Source organism: Phragmites australis, chromosome 10, assembly GCF_958298935.1.
Source record: "Phragmites australis chromosome 10, lpPhrAust1.1, whole genome shotgun sequence".
NCBI classification, from domain to species: Eukaryota; Viridiplantae; Streptophyta; class Magnoliopsida; order Poales; family Poaceae; genus Phragmites; species Phragmites australis.
Window position 1 is genome coordinate 22,741,613 of NC_084930.1, and position 23,530 is coordinate 22,765,142.

General features: G+C 49.0%; 2 protein-coding genes and 2 pseudogenes across 2 annotated transcripts; 3 read left to right on the forward strand and 1 right to left on the reverse strand.

Annotated features, from left to right (window-relative positions):
• Window positions 1–6,061: 6,061 nt before the first annotated feature.
• LOC133930163 (beta-glucosidase 24-like) lies at window positions 6,062–6,697 on the forward strand. Its single transcript, XM_062376846.1, has 2 exons — window positions 6,062–6,371; window positions 6,455–6,697. The coding sequence occupies exons 1-2, from the start codon at window positions 6,237–6,239 to the stop codon at window positions 6,695–6,697; spliced, it is 378 nt and encodes a 125-aa protein (XP_062232830.1). The 5' UTR covers window positions 6,062–6,236.
• A 1,343-nt stretch (window positions 6,698–8,040) lies between these two features.
• On the forward strand, window positions 8,041–11,306 carry LOC133930364 (beta-glucosidase 24-like; annotated as a pseudogene).
• Window positions 11,307–11,991: 685 nt separating this feature from the next.
• On the reverse strand, window positions 11,992–15,536 carry LOC133930363 (CDK5RAP3-like protein). The gene is made up of 9 exons (XM_062376998.1): window positions 15,253–15,536; window positions 14,979–15,073; window positions 14,800–14,894; window positions 14,562–14,697; window positions 14,292–14,441; window positions 13,644–14,189; window positions 13,181–13,389; window positions 12,864–12,996; window positions 11,992–12,212 (listed from the first exon to the last, which is right to left on the reverse strand). The coding sequence occupies exons 1-9, from the start codon at window positions 15,446–15,448 to the stop codon at window positions 12,072–12,074; spliced, it is 1,701 nt and encodes a 566-aa protein (XP_062232982.1). The 5' UTR covers window positions 15,449–15,536; the 3' UTR covers window positions 11,992–12,071.
• A 256-nt stretch (window positions 15,537–15,792) lies between these two features.
• LOC133930366 (thioredoxin-like protein Clot) lies at window positions 15,793–16,463 on the forward strand (annotated as a pseudogene).
• The last annotated feature ends 7,067 nt before the right edge of the window (window positions 16,464–23,530 follow it).

Here is a 23,530-nt window from a genome sequence, read left to right on the forward strand (position 1 = left end):
GGGTTCCCGGGTAATCCTATCGCTCGAGCCGCTCGAGTAGTCCAGAGCCTAGGCCCCAGGGACGGGCTGTCAGTGCTCGGTCCGGTCCGTCCTAAGCCCGGGCACCACCGAACCGTGGGGACTCTCGATCGCATTCCCCCCCCCCCCCCCCACGCGTGTCTCCAGTCTACTGGCTGAGTGGTCGCAAAGTGGAAAAGTGTTCACCGGTCATGGCGTGCTCCGTGCTGGATCGATCTATCTCCCGAGCAAGGAAGTTCGTGCCTTTGTCTTTTGACTTAGCCATTGCGGACTCGCGAGGGCTCGGGGGCTGAACGCGCCGAGAAGGACGGTCAGGGCGATTTTGTTCTCGGGGAAGGAAAGGTCGGGGTCGGTCCGACTGAGTACTCCTCGGGGCATCAAGTGAAAACGGCAGAAACTTCATCAAGCACTTAGAAGAATACTGGAGTTGCGACCCCAAAGAAAGGCTTCCGTTATATTCACAAAAAGGGACAGCTGTTCTGAGGGATCACTCCCATATTTACATCAAGACAAAGAAAAAGAAAAACTACAAGCCTACTCTAAGTCGGAGCCCTCGCCGCTGCTCCCCGGATCTGAGGTCGGCGGTGCCTCTCGCGTAAAGCAGGCCGCCACTTCGGCGGCGGTGCCCCGAACTGCCTCCCGGGCGGCCTCCTCCTCGGCTTCAACCACCCCTTCCCGAGCTGGTTCCAGCGGGAAGTTCGGGTCCCGGCTTCGGTAGTAGGCCAGGGCATGTTCGGCCACTGCTTGGGCCAAACCACGCCCTTCCCGGGCGGCGAGTTCCTGGATGGCCTGGGGCAGCGCCTCGAGGCGCTGGCTGATCCTCTGGAAGCCGAGGGCAACCTGGCCGAGGCCAGTCCCCTTCGCCTCCACGTCGACTCGCCCGAGCCCAGCTGCCCTCATGGACCTCTGCATCTGTCGGAAGATGTCTTCCATCATCCGCTTCACATTGGACCGTTCGGTCTCAGCGGCCTCGAGCTCCTCCGTCGCGCGCCGCAGCCGCTCCTCGAAGCCCTGTCCCCCGGCCGCGCCGGTCGCCTCGGCTTTAGCCCGCTTCACCCGCTCCGCAAGGGTGGAGAGGGCCTGCTCGTGGGCGGTCAGCTCGGACTCCCACTTGGCGGCCCGCTCCTCCCGAGCGGCCGCGGCCAGCACCGCCTCAGCGGCCTCCGTCTCCCAGAGAGTCAGCAGTTCCTCCCGGGCTTCCAGGTCCACCGTCGTAATACCGACGTCGGTCTCCTTGATGGCGACGTCCTCCTCCCGGCTCTGGAGCTCCTCCTCCCGGTGTTGGAGTTCGGCGCGGACCTGGTCAACCTCGCCTTTTAGGCGGGCCAATTCAGCCTGGGAGGCTTCCGCCGCCCTCTCACGGGCCAGAACCGTCTCCTCCCGCGCCTGCGCCTGCCTCTCCCTGGCGAGCGCCTCAGCAGCCTGCTGCTGCGACGCCTCGGCCAGGCGGGCGGCTTCTTCCCGTTACCGCGCGGCCTCCGCGTGGGTGCCCTCTAGGGCCTTCCGCTCCTCCTCCAGGGCACGCCGCTCACCCTCGTTGGCGGCGCGCGCCACGGTGACACGGGCCTCAAAAAGGCGCCAGCCCGCGACAAGCCGCGCCCTCTCCGTAGCAAGGGTGGCGCGGTCCGCCTCAAGCTGCGTCATCTCCCCTGCCACGGCCGCCTCCAGCCGCCCGATCACCTCCCAGGCGCTTCCCAGCATGACTGGGAGGGGGTCGGCGGGCTGGCTGGGCGACGGCTGGGCACTGGGTCCCCTACGAGCCTCCTCCGAGGGGCTCGGGGTCCCTGAAAATTGCCATGCAGGCACCGCCCACGACGAGGTTAACCGCCCCACGCTCGACACGCTCGGGGCGGACTCCGCCGGCGCTGGCTGCTCGGGCACGGCAGCTGCCACCCGCTCGGGGTTGGGCGGCGCCTATGTTTCCGTCTCGGCCGGCGCGCTCGGCGGCTCTGGCTCCGCCGGCGCGCTTGGCTCAGGCGCCCTCGGCTCGGGGGCTGGAACCGGCCTCGGCGCCTCCACCAGTGGCCTGTAGAAGAAAAACGAAGGTTAGTCTCCAAAGCCGCTCTGGGTGAAGTATACTCACAAAGGAAAGGGGGAAAACTTACGCAGATTTGGGTCCTCTGTATTGCCATCTCGATGCCGGGATCCTGTACCCCGAGCCCGATGACGTGGGCCCGGAGTCCTCCCTCCTCCTCTTCAGCGGGGTCTCTGCGGGGCCGCCGTGCGGTCTCCGGGCTCCAGACCAGGCCCAAGCAGATCAAGGTCTGGTTCCAGAACCACAGATGCCGCCCCCGCCGACGGCCCCACGCTGGATGACTGACCGCCCCGGCCTCCCTCCTCGCCAGGCGACGGCGATGACGGGGACGCCAGCGCAGGAACGAAAGTTCGGGAGCGCTTCCCTCTGTCCCCCGGCGCTATCGCCGCCCTACTGTCGGCGGCGCCTCCTTCTCCGTTTTGGCGGCTGCTGCCCGCAGCAGCCCCACCGCTGGCCTGCGGCTCGCGCCCGGGCCACCAGTTTGCGCCGGATCGCTTGCGGCCTCCTCGCCGGCCGCCTCGTCCGCTCCAAGGATTTGAATGGTCCCGGGGTTTCGGCGCCCTGGCCTGTCGACCAGCCCCTGGGCGTTGAACTCCGGTAGCTTCGCCTGCAGCGCCACCCGGTCCGGATTGGCGCAGAGCGCCATCTCCTTCCACGGAGCTCTGCCTGGCTCAGGTCATCCACCCTGATCACCACCCGGAGCAGGCCCTTCAGCGCTGGCCTGCCCAAGTCCCACTCCTCGCTGATCTGGGTCCGGGTGATGTCCTGGGGGCCGGTGTAAAACCAGTAGGGCCGGGCCCGCTCCCGCAGGGGCGCCAGGCGGCGGTGCAGGTAGTTCGCCACCACCATCATCGAGGTAAGTCCGGCCTGGCGCAGGAAGTCGATGCGCTCCAGGACCGGCGCCATCCGCGCGTCCATCTGCGGCGGCACCTCCCAGGTCGCCTTCTGGGGTTCCGCCGCCATCTCTGGCAGAGTCAGACGGTCGTGGGGGCTGACATCGACGTAGAACCAGTCATGCCGCCAGTCCTCCCACTTGCTTCGTAGCACCTGGGGAATGTATTGCTCCCCCAGGCCGTCCCGCAGCCGGAAGTTGCAGCAGCCGGCGACGTCCGCGGTGGAGAGGCCCCTGTTCTTCCCGGTCGAACGCAGCACGAAGAAGTGCCGGAAGAGCGTCACCGACGGTGGCACCCCCACGAACATCTCGCAGAGGTGGGTGAAGACCGCCAGGATGACGACGGAGTTGGGGCTGAGATGCACCAACTAGATCTCGAACGTCTCCAGGATCTGAAGAAAGAACGCTGAAAATGGCGGCACCAGCCCGGCTGCCACAAAGGAAGTGAAGAGGATGATGCTCCCCGGACGATTTGTCGCCGGCGGGAAGCTCGCCGGCGTCACCACCGAGGCCCCCCGCTAGCCCTCAGGGACCATCAGCTTCCGAACCCTGTCCGCCGCCTCCTCGTTCACCAGGCGGGACTCCGGCAGTACCCCGTCGGGAGTCCTATCGCGGCGGCTTCCTCCTGCTCTTGACATCTCGTCGGGGTGAGGGATGATCTGGACGGTGGGGAAAGGAAGTTGCTCTGATCGCCTAAGGAAAGTCTAGGGCTCAGGAGCGCAAAGAGGGCAAGAGCTTGATCACAAGATGGCGTAAAGAGGGGGGTGGTTCGCTCCCCTCCTCCTTTTATACCCCAAGGGGATTCAAACGTCGCCTGCCACGGCGCGCTCGGCGGGACGATTTCCTCGATCAACGCAACCACCAGACGAATCTCCCACGGATCGTGCGGTGTCAGCAGTTGCCAGACGTATTTTCCTCGATTTACGCAGCTACCACACGTGCCGCCTGCCCCGTCATCACGCGTCGCTCGTCCCGTTGTCACACTCCTCGGGAGTCGTTTGGACGTGCGTCCGTTCGGCTCCCCGTTGGGCCGTACCAAAGGCCCGGACCGGGGGGACCACCATCTGAAAGCTCGCCACGTGGTGTCAGTGCCGGCTTCGGCCTCGTTGGCGACGAAGGGCCCATCCGCAGTCTCTGGGCCATTGCCTGCCAATGGGCCCGGGGGCTGCTGTCGGTGTATCAGGAACCGGGGGTCCCCGAATCCCGAGGCCAGGCCAGCCATCCGCCACATGGCACCATCCCGCGGAGTCTCTCCCGCAAGATGAGAAAAGATCAAGTCCCGGGAGAAGGCGCCCGGGGCTGCAGTTCGTGGCCCCCGAGTACCCCAGTTCCCCGATGATCCACGAAATCTAAGTACCGGGAAGAATGTGCTCGGGAAGGTGTACGGTGGCCCCTGAGCACCCTAGTCCCCCGACGACCAGGAGAGCTAAGTACCAGGAGAAATGTGCCCGGGGCCGCCGGCGGTGGCCCCTGGGCACCCAAGTATCCCGAGGACCCACCAAAGGAAGTTCCGGGAGAGAGTGCTCGGGGTTGCGTGCAGCAGCCCCCGAGCACTCGGATCCCCGAGGATCCGTACAAGTGTGCCCGGGAGAGAGTGCTCGGGGAGGTGAACAGTACCCCCGAGCACTCGGTTCCCCGAGGACAAGAAAGGGCATTCTCGGGAGAGGGTGCTTGGGGAGATGAACAGTACCCCCGAGCTCTCGGTACCCCGATGACCCAGAAAGCCCCCTGGCAGAGGCCCCCGAGGGGCTCACCGATAAGGTGTCAGCCAGTCAAAGGCCCGAGGCCGCATTTAAAGAGCGTGCGTGGCCTGTCACCTCCAACTGCTCCCGCCGCGCTCAGCATCAGTTCCTGCCACGTTCTGGCAGAGAGGCGTGGGGTTATTAATTGCACGGGTCCCGTCCCGTGCCATCCGGCCCGTCTCAGGATAACGTCATGAGGACCGAGGCGTTCCGTCTGCCGCGCTGCTGTGGTAGGGGAACAAGACAGGGCGGGCACACCAGGCCACTCTGCGGTTGCCCGGTGGGCCCTCTCCACGGCGCTCGTTGCAGGCTATTTATGGTGACGGATGACCGGGCGTGTGCCGCATTTTCCACCCCCGGTCACTTCGCCCAGAGGAAATGATGACGCCCTTTCCATTTATGGTGTCTCAAAACCCGTGCCCCCTCACTCCCGTTCGGGGCACGTTGTTGCCGACGGGTATTTAAAGCAGCCGGCGGCACAGAAGAAAGCAGTTGAATGCATCCTGAAAAAGTATGGAAAAAAGAGAGGGCGCACAAGCATAGACAAGAACACAGCACAAGAGAAACACGGCCGAGAAGTGAGCAGCACGAGACAGGCCGAAGAACAGAGAGCCCCAGGCTCTAGGATAGACCAACATTCTTGTAACCAGCAACATCCTTGAGGGACTTTCTCAGGGCATTTATAGTATCCATACAGGAGTAGGGTGTTACGCCTCCGTGCGGTCCGAACCTGTCTAAATTCCGGTGCATTTACTTCTTTTCGCACTAGGTCATTCCACCACCACCGGCAGTTGCATTCATTCCTATTTATTTCTCCGACGAACATACTCAGGATCATCCCCCCGGCCGAATCTCTAAAAAGGGGTCTCTCGGGATCCCTGCGACTGGAGTTAATCCTCCGACAGGTCTACTCTTACTCTTTTTTCATTATGCTACGCGTCTTATGGTAACGATTTATGATCTCCTACTCGTATAGTTTCTTGATTGAACATGATAGAGAAAATTTTAGTTTATGCTAGCGTAGCATATCCGTTTCCCAATATGTTCTCCCAAGGCTATGGTTCTTATAGCTAATAGTCCTTTGACTCACCATTTTTAGCACAGGACATCTTTGCAATTCTATGAACAACGCCACTTCAAGTTACAACCCAAATAAGTTGTCCTCTTCAAGTGTACTTGCGATCCAATGCAAGGTAGAGTAGCAATTGGAAAGCACACTTTTGCCTTAAAATACAATCATACAAACACCTGGAAGTACAACTGAACCACTAAACGTAGCCCACTTGTGCATCTTTGTATATTTGTGTCGAAAAGATGAGGTCTCACATGCATTATGTACCACCAGGGCAAGGATTTCTCTGGTCTCTTTGGTGTTGGTGGCATCACTATTCACTGGCACGGTGTGTGAATGAGCTGGTCGTAACAATATCTGTCATTTCCACCACCAAACGGCGCCCAAGGACCGGCCTACAAATAGAGCACTCTGGTGAACCGCATCAACACAAGCTACACAGCTACACAAGGCAAGAAAGGAACTGCAAGCGCAGCCATGTCACGGCTAGCGCTTCTTCTGCTCTTGTTCTTGCCATTCTTCGCTGCGGTGTCGAGTGAGAAACCGAGCAAGCTTTCAAGGAGCCAGTTCCCAAAGGGCTTCCTCTTCGGGACAGCGTCCTCTGCCTACCAGGTAAGCTATAGAAGCATCTTTAAGGTAGTAGAACAAATGCGGATGTTCTGTTTTTGTGCTGACTTTGGATGCTTGGTGTGCAGTATGAGGGAGCTGTGAAGGAAGGAGGCAGAGGGCCAAGCATCTGGGACACCTTCACTCACAATCACCCAGGTCACACTATCTCCATTCAGGCTCTACTCATGCATTCTGGCTGCATTTGCTACAAACTGTCCATAATGTCAACTGTTTTCATACATCCATTGTGGCTGCTAGTGCTACTCATCAAGATACATAACATGTGGAACATAGTATCAATTCAGAGGGCCAATAGTCATACCAGTTAGGTCTGAATTGACCAAGCAGCATCTACATTTTAACCTGTTTGTCCAATTGGCGAGTAATAAAGTGCTAGTTCGAACAATACTGATGACAGACGTTGTCAGTAATTGCATATGATCATATCCTCAAAGAGAAATTACGTTTTCTTCATAAATGCATGAGCAAGGACATGCAAATGTTATGCCTGATGATTAACTACATCCAGAACGGCTTGCCTGTTGATCTTTTCTTTCCAGCTTTCTCAGACAGGTAACTATCAACGGGCCGAACCAAGAGCCAATAAAAAAGCACATAAACCTAAAACAGAATCTTCAAAGAAAAACAGAACAAGCATAATGTGATACAACAACTTGACAGAAAGATCTGTCCGTTCCAAGAGCCAATAAAAAAAAAAACACCTAAAACCTAAAACAGAATCTTCAAAGAAAAACAGAACAAGCATAATGTGATACAACTTGACAGAAAGATCTGTCCGTTCCCATAAATAATACCGAGGTTTAAGTGTCCTCTTGTATAGCATGTAACTTAGTATGCTTAATCAATGCACACTGACATATGGCACACAAGCCTGCCGGATCGGCATTGTTTAATTTTTGTTGACCACCTGCTCTAAGAAATATTTAGTCTTTTGACCATCAAAAGCACCTATGATTGGACTTAGAAAGTCACTTAAGCAATTTGGTCAGTTGATCAGTGATGAACTAAAATTAAACTCATTAAGGGCCCTATTTGGACTCGGGTACCAAACAACCCTTGCTGATAAATCAGAGCATGTGAGTAATCTCCACTGGGACCTACCAGTCTACCGCCACAGTCCACAGCATGTAACAAAAGGTGCAAAAAAAAAGTCGAGGATCTGAAGAATGAAGCAATACATTAGCTAGTTCAATGACCTCTCTTTATATCTAATACTTCAATTGGTCTATGTGAAACAAGAGGAAGAAAAGATAAAATCATCTCCATTTTAAGCTCTTAGCTTGAATTGCACATACTATATGGAGGCGTCTACTCAGAAGTTGAAAAAGTCAACTAATTCAGCTGAATGAAGCACACGAGGAAGTTAACTATGCACGAAAGGCACGTTTCTGAAAACAATGCTCCATCTAACCTGCCATATCGAATAAATTCCTAGACGGCAGGATGATTTGTTCAGATCCAGAATCCAGAGTATGATGCATTGTTCTAAGCCCCAATAATTTCTCAACAGAAAAGATAGCAAATGGAAGCAACGGAGACATAGCAATTGATTCCTACCATCGGTACCAGGTATTGTGGTATAATGACCATCACAACTACCCATCGGTTTTCACATTTCCAACATTTATCAGATACCATTCACTGAATGCAGGAGGATGTTAAAATCATGAAGGATATAGGCTTTAATGCCTATAGATTTTCTATTTCTTGGACAAGAATTCTGCCTAGTAAGTGCTTCTAGCCTATCCTCATGCACAAAAGGTTAATGTCCTCAGCAAATGGTAAAATAATCTTGCTACATATGATTAAATAGACCTCAGATGTGCTGCATGCATCTAATTTTATCACCTTCCAACATATCCCAGCCAACCATTTGGAGTTGATAAGACCAACTCCAGCAGAGGAGTTATCCAGTGCTACAGTACCCCGTAAAGTACTGTAGCACTGGAAATCAGTCAGTACTGCTACAGTGTTGCGGAGAGAGTATGGACCTGTAAGTACTATTTACAGAGAATGACAGCGTGACCAGAAAGAGAAAATGAGTAGTAGAAGATAGGAAATAGGGTAGCTGTTGGAGATGAAAAATTAAAAGATACTGTAACAGTGATAAAAGATGATGTAATAGTATTTTTGAAGATGAAAATTTAAAGCAGTTGTTGGAGATGATCTAATACGGTAAAAATTAAGAAACTTTTACTTTGATCAGTGGCAAACACTAAGACAGTTCTGAAAATAGAGCTAGATTAAATAAAACATAGGCTGATCCCAGACCCTAGCTGATGCAATGATGGACCATTGGCATGGATGCAGATGGAAAACTGAGTGGAGGGGTCGACATCGAAGGAATCAAATACTACAACGACCTCATCAACAAGCTAATTTCAGAAGGTAAATACTTAAAACATATGTAGCGAAGACTAATTTCTCTTCGCATCTTAATATCTAAACAACATGCAGGCGTTGAACCAATTGTGACCCTTTTTCACTGGGACTCCCCACAAGCACTAGAACAGCAGTATGGTGGCTTCTTGAGCAAGTTTATTGTGTAAGTAAAATTTGAACAATCAGGCCATATAACTCTTCCTTAATGGAGCCCAAACTATCCGATCTGATCAGTAATAAGAACGCTATTGAAATTAAACGAAACTAAGAATCACGCCTTAATGTGTTGAGCCATCATTGTCAGGGAAGACTTCCATGACTACGCCAACATCTGTTTTACGGAGTTTGGAGACAGGGTCAAGAACTGGACAACATTCAATGAGCGTTAGAGTTTCAGCATTGGTGGCTATGCCAGTGGTATATTAGCACCTGGCAGATGCTCCTCTTGGGAAAATTCAGGATGTAGCATGGGAGACTCAGGTACAGAACCTTATATTGTAGCTCATAACCAACTTCTCGCTCATGCAGCAGCAGTTCAGGTGTACAGAGACAAATACCAGGTACAGGTTAGATTTCTCGATTGTGATCATTTTCAGCAACAAAGGAATCAAAATATCTACAATCAATATCACAAAATGCATTCTAGCATGCCAAGTGTATCTATTTGTATTGTGACAATCTTCTAACTACTTTGATCGAAGATCTTTATACACTTAGGTCTCTAAGAGTAGAACCACGGCATTCAGATATATTATATAAACAGCCTAAAGTCACAATCTGCTCCTACAAACAAGAGATAGCAGCACCAGATATCTTCTAGAGTTCTACTTAAAGATTGACAACAGAACTAGAACATAAAAGGTGTCTCAAACAAGAAACAAGAGAATGTAGGTGTCCAGCCAACTTGTTTAGATAGCTTTAGCCACTGGAAAAAAAAAAAAACTAGGCTTTGATACTCATTATATCATTTTCTATATTTAACCAGCTTGATTGTTTACACTTAATAATGATACTCATTAATCATGGAGGGGGGCCCAAAAAGGAAAACTAGGAATTACTATAGTCAGCAATTGGATGATTCCATACTCAAATTCCAAGCAAGATAAGGATGCAAGGGACTTTATGTATGGATGGTGAGTAGGGATGCAAGTGGGTACTTAATGGGTAGTTCTGGGTCACTACTTAGTTCATTTTTTTTTTCTTAACTTAATTAGGTGGGAGTAAATCTCTAGTTCAATTTTTTAGTTTTGAGTCGGCCCAATGCCCCAAAAAATACAGAACTTGCATCCCTAATGGTGAGTTTTCATCTAATTCTGTAGTAGATAGACTTCAGGCTCCTTCCTTGAAATTTCATGCCATCAAAACAGGAAAGAATCTTTAAACATTTTTATTCGCATAATTCAGTAATAATTTGAACAGGTTCATGGATCCTTTAACTAAGGGAGATTATCCACTCAGCATGAGAACACTGGTTGGTAATGGATTACCAAGATTCACAAAAGAGCAGTCAAAGGCCATAAATGGATCATTCGACTTCATCGGCATCAATTACTATACTGCAAGATATGCTCAGAACACGAAACAAAATAACAATGGAAACAAAAGCTACAACACTGATTCACTGACTAACCAAACAGGTAATTGTGAAAGCCATGTTATTTCTATTCTACATTCAAATAACTTGGGTGAACAAGTATTTTCTCTACATGCAACAACAGTCGAAAGAAACGGGGCAGCTATTGGTCCAAAGGTATGACTTCATCAAAAAGAAAAATCATCTTGCATCATGTTTGATAGTAACTAGGTCGATGATAAAGGACTCACTTAAGATTATGTTCCATAGTGGTAACACAGTAGATGATGATAGGCTCATCCTATAGATAATCTAGGTATTTAGCATGGAAAATTAGAAACAGATTGCAGATGCATAAAGGGCATGGTAACACTGAAATGTCGTTGTATCAAGGCTGGATCTCCTTGGTTCTACATCTATCCAAAAGGGATCGAAGAACTGCTATACACGAAGAAGACATACAACAATCCTACAATCTACATCACAGAAAATGGTACAACAGCCTAACTGCATTACCCAGGAAGCCAGAGCAGTAGCTGATAAAACTACTTATGCTGCAGGTGTTGATGAAATTAACAATGAAACCTGCAGCTTGAAGAAGCCTTAATTGACAATACAAGAATAGAATTCTACCGGCAACACCTATTCTACGTTCAAAGAGCCTTCAAGTAAGTTTGATGGTTGATTGCTTTTAGATGCATATACTTTGACTACTACTATCATAAAAATGTAACTTAAAATATTAAGATGCTTCAAGTATCTGGACCAAAATCAAAGTGCTATTATGACATGGCAGGGAAGGAGTTGATGTATGAGGATACTTTGCATGGTCGCTATTTGACAACTTTGAGTGGATGGATGGTTATACTGTGAGATTTGGTATTAATTATGTCGACTACAAGGACGGTATGAAAAGATATCCAAAGCGTTTCAGCAAATGGTTTCAGAATTTCCTTAAATAATAAAATTTTGTAATGTGCAAATTTTTTTCTATGGAGCAACATTATCAGTGTAGCATCTACATTTTGTTGTACTATCCAGCTTTCAGCGGTATAAATGATTCTCATAAAGTCAAGTTGAGATAAGTGATTGGATTGTAGTTTCCCTGAGCATGCTAGTATTTCTACAGTAACACTGAAAAAAATGCATGATAGGTAATCTATTATAGTCCGTCATGCTGGCTCCGAAAGTTAAGAACACAATCATATCAATCACAAAATGACCTTTTTGCATCGTAAGCATATATTAGATGTTACACACAACTGATACATATGACTGAGGAACAGGAACAAATTCAAACAATTAAAATCAAGGTTCCAAAAATCAGCTAGTTAAGCCTTGTAACTGGCCATTTATAGGGAACAAGTTGCCCATGCCTTCTAGTTCCCGTATTATTGGACAATTACGCTTCATAGCTAACCCTTTACGACGAAAAAACCCGAAAGTAGCAGACTGATCAAGTACCAGTGAACTTTTTTAGAACATAGATTGAATCATTGTTCATTGATGAATGAACCTTTTGTAACCACATATTACTTTCTTCGCCCCTCAACTGCATTCTACGATATTCAACATTAATTTAAGTCATACTCTTGCATATGTACTTTAAGAAAGTTTCAAGCAGTAAAGTAACACAAGAGCAGGAAATCACAAATTTCAAAAGTATATACCAAAAGATAATAACCTTATTTATATTCCATCTTATTTGGTACAAGAAAAAGATACAGTCATCCAGCTAATTGACTAACACTCGAGCTCAGTAAAGTATTGATCTCTCCAATTACATGCACTGGCCTGCCATCGAAAAGAGATGACAGTGTTACCTCGCACAGCTTCTTTAGTTCCCTTGTTTTCGTAATTGCTGCCTCCTGTAAAATATATAGAAGAATAAATAACTAGCAGACTCTATTTTTAGCAAATTAGCACACACTTATTGGCTACATAAAGCACAAGGAGACCTACTAGTCTTTTAGTTGATTAGCACGCGATGGACGAAAGACTCTGTTTTGCAAAGTCCGCCATGCGCACCGATCAAATATAAAATCTAAGAACAAGAACACAAATTTTCACAACACTTCTTTTCTTATTTGATTTAGATGACAGCTTTACATGGATCAAATATCATATGCTATTTCACGATGTTTTATTTTAGTCCATTGAGAACAGAAGTATACATGTAATTGAATGGTGAGATAAAGGAGGTTCAAAATTGGCTTCTGGGCACAGTACTTGGCCAGCATTTGCTGGGGCACACCACAAAGCTATTTGGCCAATTGGCACTAGAAATTTGTTGTCATTTGCTGGCAAACAATCTAGACATTCAGAAATGGTATTTTCCTATGTCCACCAGCAAACAAACAGTCTTGTGGTGTGTTTGAGCAGCGGAGAGAGTCTACTAGCAAATGGCCAGGATTTTTGCATCCTCCATCAGATGAATAATGTTTTTAGAGTGTGTCTTAGCAAGTGCCAAACAAGTATTTTGCAGTAGCCAAGTTTTGCAAGAAAGAATTTTCACTTACTTGTTTTGGCCACGATGATGACATTGCGTTTTGCAGTTCCATGCGCTTAACAGATAAATCACCTAAACCTTCACGTAGTTTTACCTCATGGTGTTTCTTCTCTTCTAGGGTTGACACTAATCTGTCTAGAAACCTTGGGAAGAGGAAATAAACAATATTCAGTTAAAGAAAATGTAGAAAGTAGAAACATCATTCATTCATGGAGGAAAAGCTGTTGACAATGCCAGACTTTGAAAATACACCGATGAATAATTAGTGCACCACTTTGGTAGTAATGGAAAACATAATCGAGAGCATGAAGCTTCGTAATGTCTTACCTTTTAGAGTTAAGGATCATTATAAGGTCAATAGTCTTCTGGTTAGTGAGCAAAGAAATTGCTGAGGAGACTTCTACAAGCATATTCTCCAAACTATCAGGAGCATACTGTTGGAGAACAAAAGGTGAGACAGCTTGCACCTGATGCTGTAAAGATGATGTATCAGCATTCCTCATCTCCCCTAAACGTTGGGTCAAAAATGATTTTACCTGTTTCAGTTGTAATAAACTAATGAGCAACAGCATAACAGAAATAAATGAGGATGTGTGGCAAAAGCAGCCTCATACAATAAAAACAATTGTCATCTACTGAATTACGAATAGATAACATTAGTATTCAGCATAGACAAAAATAAAGGACTTTAGGCATGCATATTGATGAAATTATGCAACATTATTCTAAAGCAAATTTCAATTGCAACATCAAAAAGCTAGAAGGGGGCATAAAAATGGTCATAACGTGCCTCAAGTAAATCATCCAGAATATCATTCCTGTATTCCTTCTCCAGCAACCAACTTCTGTCTTCAGCCAACATTTTAGATTGCCCAAATTCAGATGGAGCATTCTGCATATTAGCATTATCATGCACGATTTCTTCAGAATTATCAGCAGTGATGTCCCAGCAAATCTCAGATTCGGATGTATTGGATGTAAGACCCTCTTTGTTCACAGATGGGTTATCTGAGACACTAACATTATAATTTTCAGAACCTGCCAGCTCTATATTAGCGTCAATAATTTCATACGATCCAAAACCGTCACCAGATTCTTCGACAGATTGTTCCACAGCACCAATGTCCCAATCAATTCCATTAGCATCCACAGAAATGTCCCAATCAATATCATCTGCGGGGATATTTGAGGCGATTTGTCCTCCGCTCACAGTAGACCCATGAGATTTCAATGCCTCTCCAAGGGAACCTTCCACCTCGGTACATACTGAGACATGGAGGGAAGGTGGATTAGCCTGCAACTGTTTCAAATTGTGTAGCACAGAGTCACAGGTTCCCTGATGTTCAGAAGAACAAAGCGGTTAACATTCATAGAAGTTTCTGGCAGCAACAATTTCTGTATTCAATAACTGATACATTCTACATAGTCCTGATTATACCTTATCCTCGGTATGGCAGTCCTTAACAAAAGTTGTGTAGTACTCAATGGACTTTGAGACAGCATCACTGTTCAGCACTTCCAAGATTTTGCTAAATGTAGATGGAAGTGTTTTTGCAGACTCTATTAGTTCTTCCCGCACATTCATTCCCTGCAGATGACAGAGTTTAAAACAAGTGGAAATGTTGCATGTCATGTGAATATGGTGTAGTGAGCAATGCAGTAAAAAGGCATACAACCCAATCTGTGCCAATCAGATAGAGAAGCTGACCTGCAGACCAAGCTCCTGGCAAGCTTCTACATATCTGCTAGCCGACAAAGCTGCGAGCCGCTTAATGTCAGCCTCCCTTCGGTCGAGTTCTGCAAGCTGCTGCTGTGTCTTCTGCATCTGCTTCCTCTGATACGGACTTGAGCCAGCCAAAAGAGCAAGTAAAATTAGTCATGGCCAAGCTCAGTCAAGCACAAATTTAGTCAGTTGTCAAAATCAAAATCAAGAAGAAACTCTGTACATGTCGTAGTTGACATTCTGGACCATGATCTGCGCCGCCTCTCCAAGGAAGACGTGGTCCTTCTCGTAAGCTTTAACGATGGACTCCCATTCACCCTAGAAATAGCAATTGTATCAAAGCGTAAGTCAATTCATACAAACGCCAGTGCAATCGTCTCATAGAAGAAAACTAATTCTTACCGCAGATCCCGTCAGGCGCCCAAATATGTTGCGACTCTCGGTGTTGGAGTCCAGCAGGATGCTGTATATCTTCTTCGCTTCAAGATACCCAATTTCTAATCCAAAGCAAACAATTACATTCCACAGACAGAGGAACTACCGAATCGCGCCTCAAGCAAGCAAGCTAAAGAAGGGATTGGGCGAGGGTTTAAGAGCGTGATGAATCCGTGAAATCTGATCACTGCACTGACGCCGCACGGCTGGGAACAAAGCCGGAGAAGGAGGGAGGATTTACCTTCGGGCTCGAGGGCGAGGAGCGAGGGGTGGAGGTCACGGGGCAGGGAGGCGAAGGCGGCGGCGACCCGGGCTCGTATACCGGCGAGGCGTTTCCTCCAGTCGTGCGGCACCCGCTTGCGGTCGACCAGCCACTCCAGGAGGCGGCCGAAGGCGATGTCGATGGGGAGGTTGCGGATCTCCGACGGGTCGTGCATCGCGGCGGCCGCGGATCACGCGACGGGACGAGGAAAGAGCGGCGGAGGCCGGAGCGGATTGGGGACACGGGGAAGGCGAGAGAGACGATGGGCGGACTCGGGTGGACTTGGGTGCAATGCGGAGCGCGCTTGGTTGCGCGGAGCTGCTGGGCTGGATCAATAGAGTCCTCGGCCCACATCAGTTCATCGGCCCGTCCTAAATGAAGGCCCAAACTCTCTGGCTCTCGTAAGCGACACGCTGCGTGGGTCCCACCTGGCAGTGCGCCGGGGAAACAGGAGGGAAAAAAGGTGTCACGCGCTCCCGTAAACCACGGAGATAAAACCCGGCAGCCGTCTCGTCGTCTCCCCTACTTCCAAGAGAAGCTAGGCAAGGTCAGGTCAGGAGGCCGAAGGGAGGGCGAGATGACGGTGGAGGAGGTGGACGCGACACTCGCCTACTTCGACGCCAACTTCGAACGCCTCCTTGCTTCCCCCTCCGACGACGGCAGCTGTGTGAAGCTGCTGCTCTTCCTCGCAGACCGCGACCCTGGCTCCTCCCTCACCTGGTGCCCCGGTAAGCTCCAGTCCACCGATTGGCTTTTCTCCACGGTACGTAGTGGTCCTTACTCACCGTCGTGCGGTGCGCACCAGACTGCAACGTGGCGGAGCCGGTGATCTACGAGAAGTTGGAGGCGCTGCTGGGAGGGAGCGGTGCTCCTGCGCGCCTACGTCGGGGACAATCCCACGTGGCGCGACCCAGCGTACCCGTGGAGGGTGGATCCCCGGTTTAGGCTCGGAGGTGTCCCGATGCTGATCCGGTGGGAGAAGGGCGCCGCCGCCGCACGGCTCGAGGACGACGAGGCGCACCTCAAGGACAAGATCGACGCCGTCCTCAACTCCGGCAACTGACAGCTCCGGGCTCTGGTTTTAGGATCACTCTACGGGTGCTGAATCGGAGTGGCAAGAAATTAGCATCTGCTTGTGGATGACATCGCGGTTATGATCATGAGTATGGATGGGTTCCTCAGTTCATGCATCACGAACCGGATAAGAAATAAAGATGAATCATTTGGTGGTTCTTGTCTCCTATTCTATGAGTGATTAATTAGCAGGATTGCTCTCCGAATTTTGAAGATTATCCATAAGAATTTTCATGTAGAGCATACGACTTCGACCCTTCACCGGTAGAAACACCACCCAAAATTGTCCAAGCGGCTGTTTGGATGTACTGAATTACCGAATCGTAAGTTCAGATTTACTAAATAGTGTTTTAGTACAGACTATTTTTGTCCGAGTTTTAGTAAATTCTGTTTGCGGTTTAGTAATTCCGGGTGGTACAGAACAGAACAACTATTCTACAACTGGTCTGCAATAGTTTTCCTAATCATGAACTACAAAATCAGTATCATGATGTACTTATATGTGTGGATGTGTCCTGACTATACCAGACTGGCAATTCACAGACCACATTACTCAGGGAAGTCTAGATCTTGTGTAGCTTCCCTTTCAAGTCGCAGCATTGAAGTTGAGGATTGCCTGAGGTTGGGAAGAGAAGGTAAAGAATTCGGAAGATAAGAGCATGAGTAGCGATGGCAACGGGACCATTCCTCGGATGTAGCTTGCTACGACATGTCAGGCAGCAGCAAGGGGAGTGAGAAGGAGGTTGAGGCATACGGAGGGATTGGGGTGCCTTATTAGTTGTTTCTAATTTCATAAATTAATTACTTGTCAATATGGAAAAAGGGGAGGATGCTTTATTGATATAATTAATTATTTCTTATGGTAACATGAGGAATTGGTAAACATTTTCCCCAGCAATTAGGTCCATGCATGTGTGCATCATCCAATCTTTGGAACTGCAGTGACCCTGGCATTTTCATAGTCGCCATTGATATCGCAGTACAACCATATCCTAACATGGTTGCAGCAGTAATCACCAGTAACCCCAGCATGAAGGGGAACATAAACTGCTTCAACGTCAGGCATCTCCTCAATCACAGACTGTTGGGCACGAGTGCATGCCCCGAACATACGGTGAGAGTCTCACTCATAAGAGGAGGCTTAAGTTTGGAGACGGAGCCTGTGAGTGGAAAGGAAAGAACGAGAGAAATATCATTTGGGTAATGGAAAAAAATCACTAAGATCATTTCTCTCCTAGCCTTGAAGGGCATATTTATAGAGAATGGGCAAAGGAAATTACTGGTATGCCCTTAACATATTATGTTACAATCATATACCTAGATGGGTACGTTTAGCATTTCATCCCTTCACCCCCACGTAGTGATTAAGATACTATGGCAGCTATAGTAATACCATAGTACATCGTTTAAATATCTCCAGGTTAAAGCGTTCCCCCAATAGTACCGCCTCATCTGCGGCAACAAGGTTATGAGGGGCGAGCGGATGATCAAAGAACTAGCTCCAGCCCCACCTAGGTGTTAGGATACCTCGAACAGCTTCTCGTCTTTGTAAAACCTCTCAAGCGACGGCGACGAGGTTTGATGGAGGTGACATGGTCCAGAGCCCATGAAGATGCTCGACGGAGGTTAGATCGATCGGAGCGTCACGGTGAAGCTGGGGGTGAATTTGTCGGTGGAGCCGAGGGGCGGGATGAAGGCAGAGTCATCTGGAACCCTCGATGGCAGAAGTCGGAGGCGGAGTCGATGGCGAGGCTAAGGTAGCCTGCTACCCCCTCAGCGGTGGATGTCAGAGGTGGAGTTGACGTCGATATTGAGGGGCGTGACGGGGGCAAAGCTGTTCGGAGCCCTCGACGGCGAAAGTCGGGGGCTAAGTAGACAGTGAGGCTGAGGTAGCCCACTACTCCCTCATCATTGGAAGCCAGAGATGGAGTATCGGCGAGGCTGAGGCGGCTCGCTACCCCCTCAGCGGTGGATGCCGGAGGCGAAGTTGTCGGCAAGGCTGAGGTGGCTTGCTACCCTCTCAGTGGTGGATGCCGGAGGTGGAGTCAACAGCGAGGCTGAGGGGCATGGCGGGGTAGAGCCTTCCGAAGCTCTCAGCTGTGGAATCTAGGGACGGAGGCTGAGGCAGCCTGTTACCCACTTAGCGGTGGAAGTCAAAGGCGGTCCGTTACCCCCTTAGCGGTGGATGCCGAAGGTGGAGTCGATGGCAAGGCTGAGGAGCATGATGGGGCAGAGCTATCCAGAGCTCTCGGCGGTGGAAGCCGAAGGTGGAGTCGATGGCAAGGTTGAGGCAGCCCACTACCCCCTTAGCGGTGGATGCCGGAGGTGGAGTCGATGGCGAGGCTAAGGTGACATGGGGCCATCCGGAGCCAACATATTCTGAGTCCCACTCAAGTTTGTTGGAATCTCAGCTCCTGCATTATTCATGTAATTATTTGGAGAATAATTACCTCTCTGGCACGGAAGGTTTTGCCTTCAAGATGCCGGAGGGTTTCGAACATAATATGTTCTGACAGGGAGTAGCAAAATTCTGTAACTTGTGCAGGATCGACCAAGCCTTTTGGCTCCCTGACTCCCTGGCCCCCTTGTGCTTTTTGGCCATGAGTGGGCGGAGGGTGTGCTCTATTAGCGCTAATGGCATGGCTTTAGCTGAGGCAAGGAACCTTCTAAGGCGGTTGTACCACACGAATGCCTATGTACGTATGTATGATGTATGAATGAAATTGTATTGTGTTGATTTTCACCTTTTAACTTTGTTCGTACCAACGTTTCATTTGTCTCCCTTTTCCTGGCCCCCTTGCACTCTGTGACCGCTAGCGACTGGACAGTGCGATTTTTTAAGGGCGCTTAGTTGCGTTGGTTGGGGGCAAAATTGAATTTTACGTTGGCTAGCGGTTTGTCATGACCTATGTATTTTTTGGAGTGTAAAGTGTTAGACCTCTCCGGCACAGAGGCTAAGCCTCCAAGATGCCGTAGGGTCCTCACGGGTCCAGCACGGAAGCTAGGTCTTCAAGATGCCGGAGGGTGCATGCTACAGTCGTCACAGAGGCTAACTAGACCTTCAAGATAACAGAGGATCCAATATTGATCCAGCACAGAGGCTTTGCCTTCAAGATGTCGGAGAGTGCATATCGTATCCGTCACGGAGGCTAGATAGGCCTTCAAGATGACCGATGGTCCAATGCTAATCCGGCACGGAGGCTTTGCCTTCAAGATGCCGGAGGGTGCATGCCACATCCATCACGGAGGCTAGCTAGGTCTTCAAGATGACGGATGGTCTAATGCTGATCTAGCATAGAGGTTTTGCCTTCAAGATGCTAGAAGGTTTTGCACCTCTCCAGCACAGAGATTTTGCCTTCAAGATGTTAGAGGGTTTTGCACCTCTCCGGTACGGAGGTTTTGCCTTCAAGATGTTGGAGGATTTTGCACCTCTCTAGTATGGAGGCTTTGCCTTCAAGATGTCAGAAGGTTTTGCACCTCTCCGGCATAGAGGTTTTGCCTTCAACATGTCAGAGGGTTTTGCACCTCTCCGGCACAGAGGTTTTGCCTTCAAGATGTCGGAGGATTTTGCACCTCTCTGGCATGGAGGATTTTTCTTCAAGATGTCAAAGGGTTTATACGATAGGTTTTTAAGACCTCTTCGTGTGAGGATCGGTGACGTCCTAAGAGGAGGGTGAATTAGAACACTTAGAAACCTAAACCAAATTGGCTCAAAAATCTTCACAAGATAAACATATCTCAATTTCTATCTAAAAGTGATCTAGGTTTATCTAGTGTCTCCATTCAAAAGAAATTGCAACCTGTCTAGGAAGGTAAATTGCAAGAATATAAATACAGAAGAGTAAATAAGGTAGAGAGAGCAAATTCGGCACAATGGATTTTTATCCAATGGATTTTTATCCAATGGTATCGATAGTATGAATGACACCCCTAGTCCACGTTAGAGCTCCACCAAGGATATACTCTCGGTCGGCACCCGGTCGTGACTCTTGAGCCGCCAAGCCACCAAGGCAAGGCCTCGTTACTAGCCTTTCTTTCGGGCGCTTACCACTGTGATCACTTCGGAGCTTGAGCCTCCAAGGCAAGGGTCTCCGCATCCCTGTACACATTTTTTTGCAACCGCTCCATATCAAGTCAGGGGATTAACAAGCTTGAGCAACTCCAGCTTAAGTTGCTGGCGAGTCACCAAGACTCCAAGGCATCGGCGTACCACTTGGTACAAGCTAAGGTCACTCATTGATCCCTTCTTCAAGTTGCAGCTCCTAGCTACAACTCACTCTAGGCATATAAGCACTAAACACTCTAATCTTGTGCTTAATCACCTTAGATGATCACTTTAAGCACTTTGGTAGCTTGGATATCCTCTCATGTGTATATGAGTTTCTCTGGATAGCCACACATTCAAATGATTGAACAGAGGGGTATTTATAGCCTCAAACTCACTAACTAGCTATTTTTCCCACGACTCAGAAAAGCTGTTAACACCGGATGATCTGGTGACAATAGTAGTAGTAACACTGGATCATCCGGTGAGTACAACCTCAGAAACTAGCTGTTGAACTTCCACTCAAAGAATCTGTGAACATCGGACACTCCAATATATATATCATCTACATCATCGGACTATCCGGTGTTGAGCTATCCGAGCCTGCAGTCTCTCTGTGTAAATTGCTCTAGTGTAAATCTCTGATGTACACAACACATATCACCAGACCATTCGGTGAGGTATTCTTCAATCTTCAACACTTGGAAATGCTTTTGCAGGAAATACTTCAGTGTGTACGACACAGGTACCGGACCTTCCAGTGAGTTGATCTTCGTTCTTCTGTGCTTAGTTTCTTCTCTGCAAGAATTAGTCCAGTGTGATCCTCTGGTGATCACCGGACCGTCTAGTGAAGCCATCTGCATTCTCCCATTTGTCAACAATGCTCCGCTACTTCTGCCCATTTGACTCCGGACCATCTGGTGAGGTATAACTGCCTCTGGACATAAAGCTCTCGTGCATACAATTCTTCTAGTACCGGACCATTTGGTTAGTACGTTTTTTCTGAGACTTCTCTAATTCAACCAAACTTTATCCCGGCTGCGATGACTTCTTTATGTATTGCATACATGAGACATACTAAAATATATACTTGACAAACATATTAGTCACATTGATTATGTTGTCATTAATCACCAAAATCACAATCATAGCCTAATAGGGCCATTTTCACTACACTCTGCCACCAAGGCTATGCTATTCGGTGAGGAGATTTTAAAGACATCTCCTATAGCGGAGGTTTTTAATGCATCTCTGTCACCAAGGCTATGCTATCGGTGAGGAGGGTTTTAATGTCTATATACTATTTGAGCAAAGGCAGAGCTTAAGATAAGTTTAGTACCTTACTATTATCGGTGAATAGCTAGTTATAGTATAAGTTATGACTCGGTCGGACGGCTATTTTTAACACATGCCAAACTAAGATATAACTTAAGTTTTGTTGTCTACTGTGAATAGAGATATAAGTTTTGCTATCTACTGTGAATAGGAATATGACTTAGGTTTTACTATCTACTATTGAACAAATATGGCTTAAGCTTAACAGTCTACTATTGTCAGCGAATAGCTAGTTGCAGCATAAGTCATGACTAGGTCGGATAGCTATTCTTAGCACAGGCCAGACTAAGGTATAACTTTAAGTTTTGATATTTTACTGTTGCTAGTGAATAGCTAAATTGCAGTAGAATGTCATGTAAAGGTCAAAAGTAAACAACAATGCTAAACTTGAGACGGTAGCAGTGGGGCATACCTGGTGATCAATAGAAGTTCAGGCGTGTTACCTCAAGCGCGCATGCCCAGAGTCCTGCTGGGTCGGAGGCGGAGGCGGCGAGGCTGGAGGGGCTCACGCGCACGCCTGGAGGGGGTCCACCAGTTTGGTCCTTGCGAAGCTGGGTCTCAACCACTCCTTGCTCCTAGACCCACTCAAGGTCCTGCTTCTGGCTCCTGAAAAACAAAGAAAGTTGTGCGCGCATGCATGCATATATCACAAAAAGCAAGAACTACACGTGGGCATGGTGTTCGTGGCCTATTGCCCTGCTCCTTTTATTTTTGAGGAAAAGAGTGCATGCTTGCTAAGCATTAAATACACATGCTGCGCTGAGACCCCTGGAACATGTTGGTAGGTCATCGGGTTTTTCAGCCTACGATGAGCATGACTATGCACCGGTACTACCTTGTAAAGGATATGCATGCAAAGAACATGCATTAGCAGGGTAACACGTACCTTGCAAAGTAATGCATGCAAAGACTATGCCTGGTGGTCTAGCACGTACCTTATTATATCGATTATGCATGTAGCCAACTTGCCCCATGCGGCCTAAGATGCTAATTCGCATTGCTTCTCATGGTTTGTAGGGGCAAGCTAGCTCGTTCCAGCTCCTGCAGTAGTCAGTGTAGCCTGAGGAGGCAGGTTTTCTTGGCCGACGAGTATGGAGGGTGGCGGCCAAATCGTGGCCTCTGTTGACGCGGGCGGCCAGAGCTCGGCCCCCAGCATGGAATATGGCCGGAGCACCTCCTCTGGCGAGCAGCTCAGAGTTGTAGAACATGCATGCACAGGGAAGCTAAGTACAATGATGAAAGCTAGCAAGAAACAGACATTAGCCTGTCTAATGCATGAGCACCCAGGGCGAGGATGTGAAGCTCCGGCAGGCAGCCTAGCTCTAGGTGAGTGGCCTTTGGGTGAGGCCTCCGGCGGGAGCAGGAAAGGCCTTCAGTGAGATGCGCGGAGAGGTTTCCGCCATGCGAAGCTCAGCCTCCAGTGTAGAGTTAGCCGAAGGGCAGCTCGGCCTCTAACGCGGATGCCCGGAGCACTTCCTGGCCTTTGGTGAGTACGTGCGGCCTCCGGCGAGGTGGGTTGGAGCTCTAAATCCGGCACGAAGGTGATCAAAGCTAGAGGAGGTCTCCGGTACGGCAAGAGCTTGGAGGAGGTCTCCAGCGTGTCAGTGAGCCGGATGAGGCCTGGCCATAGTTGGAGGCTTCAGAGCCGGTGTAGATGATGCCGGAGTGGAGTGGCTGGGAGCTTCGGATGCCAGTGCGAGCGATGCCGGAGTGGCACAATGAGAGGCATCAGAGCCGGTGTAGGTGATACTAGAGTGGAGTGGCCGAAGGCTTCGAAGCTGGTGTAGGCAACACCGGAGTGGC

Coding starts and splice junctions, on each gene's coding strand:
- LOC133930163 (XM_062376846.1), top strand. CDS start 6,237: ATGTCACGGCTAGCGCTTCTTCTGCTCTTGTTCTTGCCATTCTTCGCT. Junction 6,372..6,454: donor CAGCGTCCTCTGCCTACCAG/GTAAGCTATAGA, acceptor CTTGGTGTGCAG/TATGAGGGAGCTGTGAAGGA.
- LOC133930363 (XM_062376998.1), bottom strand. CDS start 15,448: ATGCACGACCCGTCGGAGATCCGCAACCTCCCCATCGACATCGCCTTC. Junction 14,698..14,799: donor CAGAATGTCAACTACGACAT/GTACAGAGTTTC, acceptor GGCTGGCTCAAG/TCCGTATCAGAGGAAGCAGA. Junction 14,190..14,291: donor ACTGCCATACCGAGGATAAG/GTATAATCAGGA, acceptor TCTGAACATCAG/GGAACCTGTGACTCTGTGCT.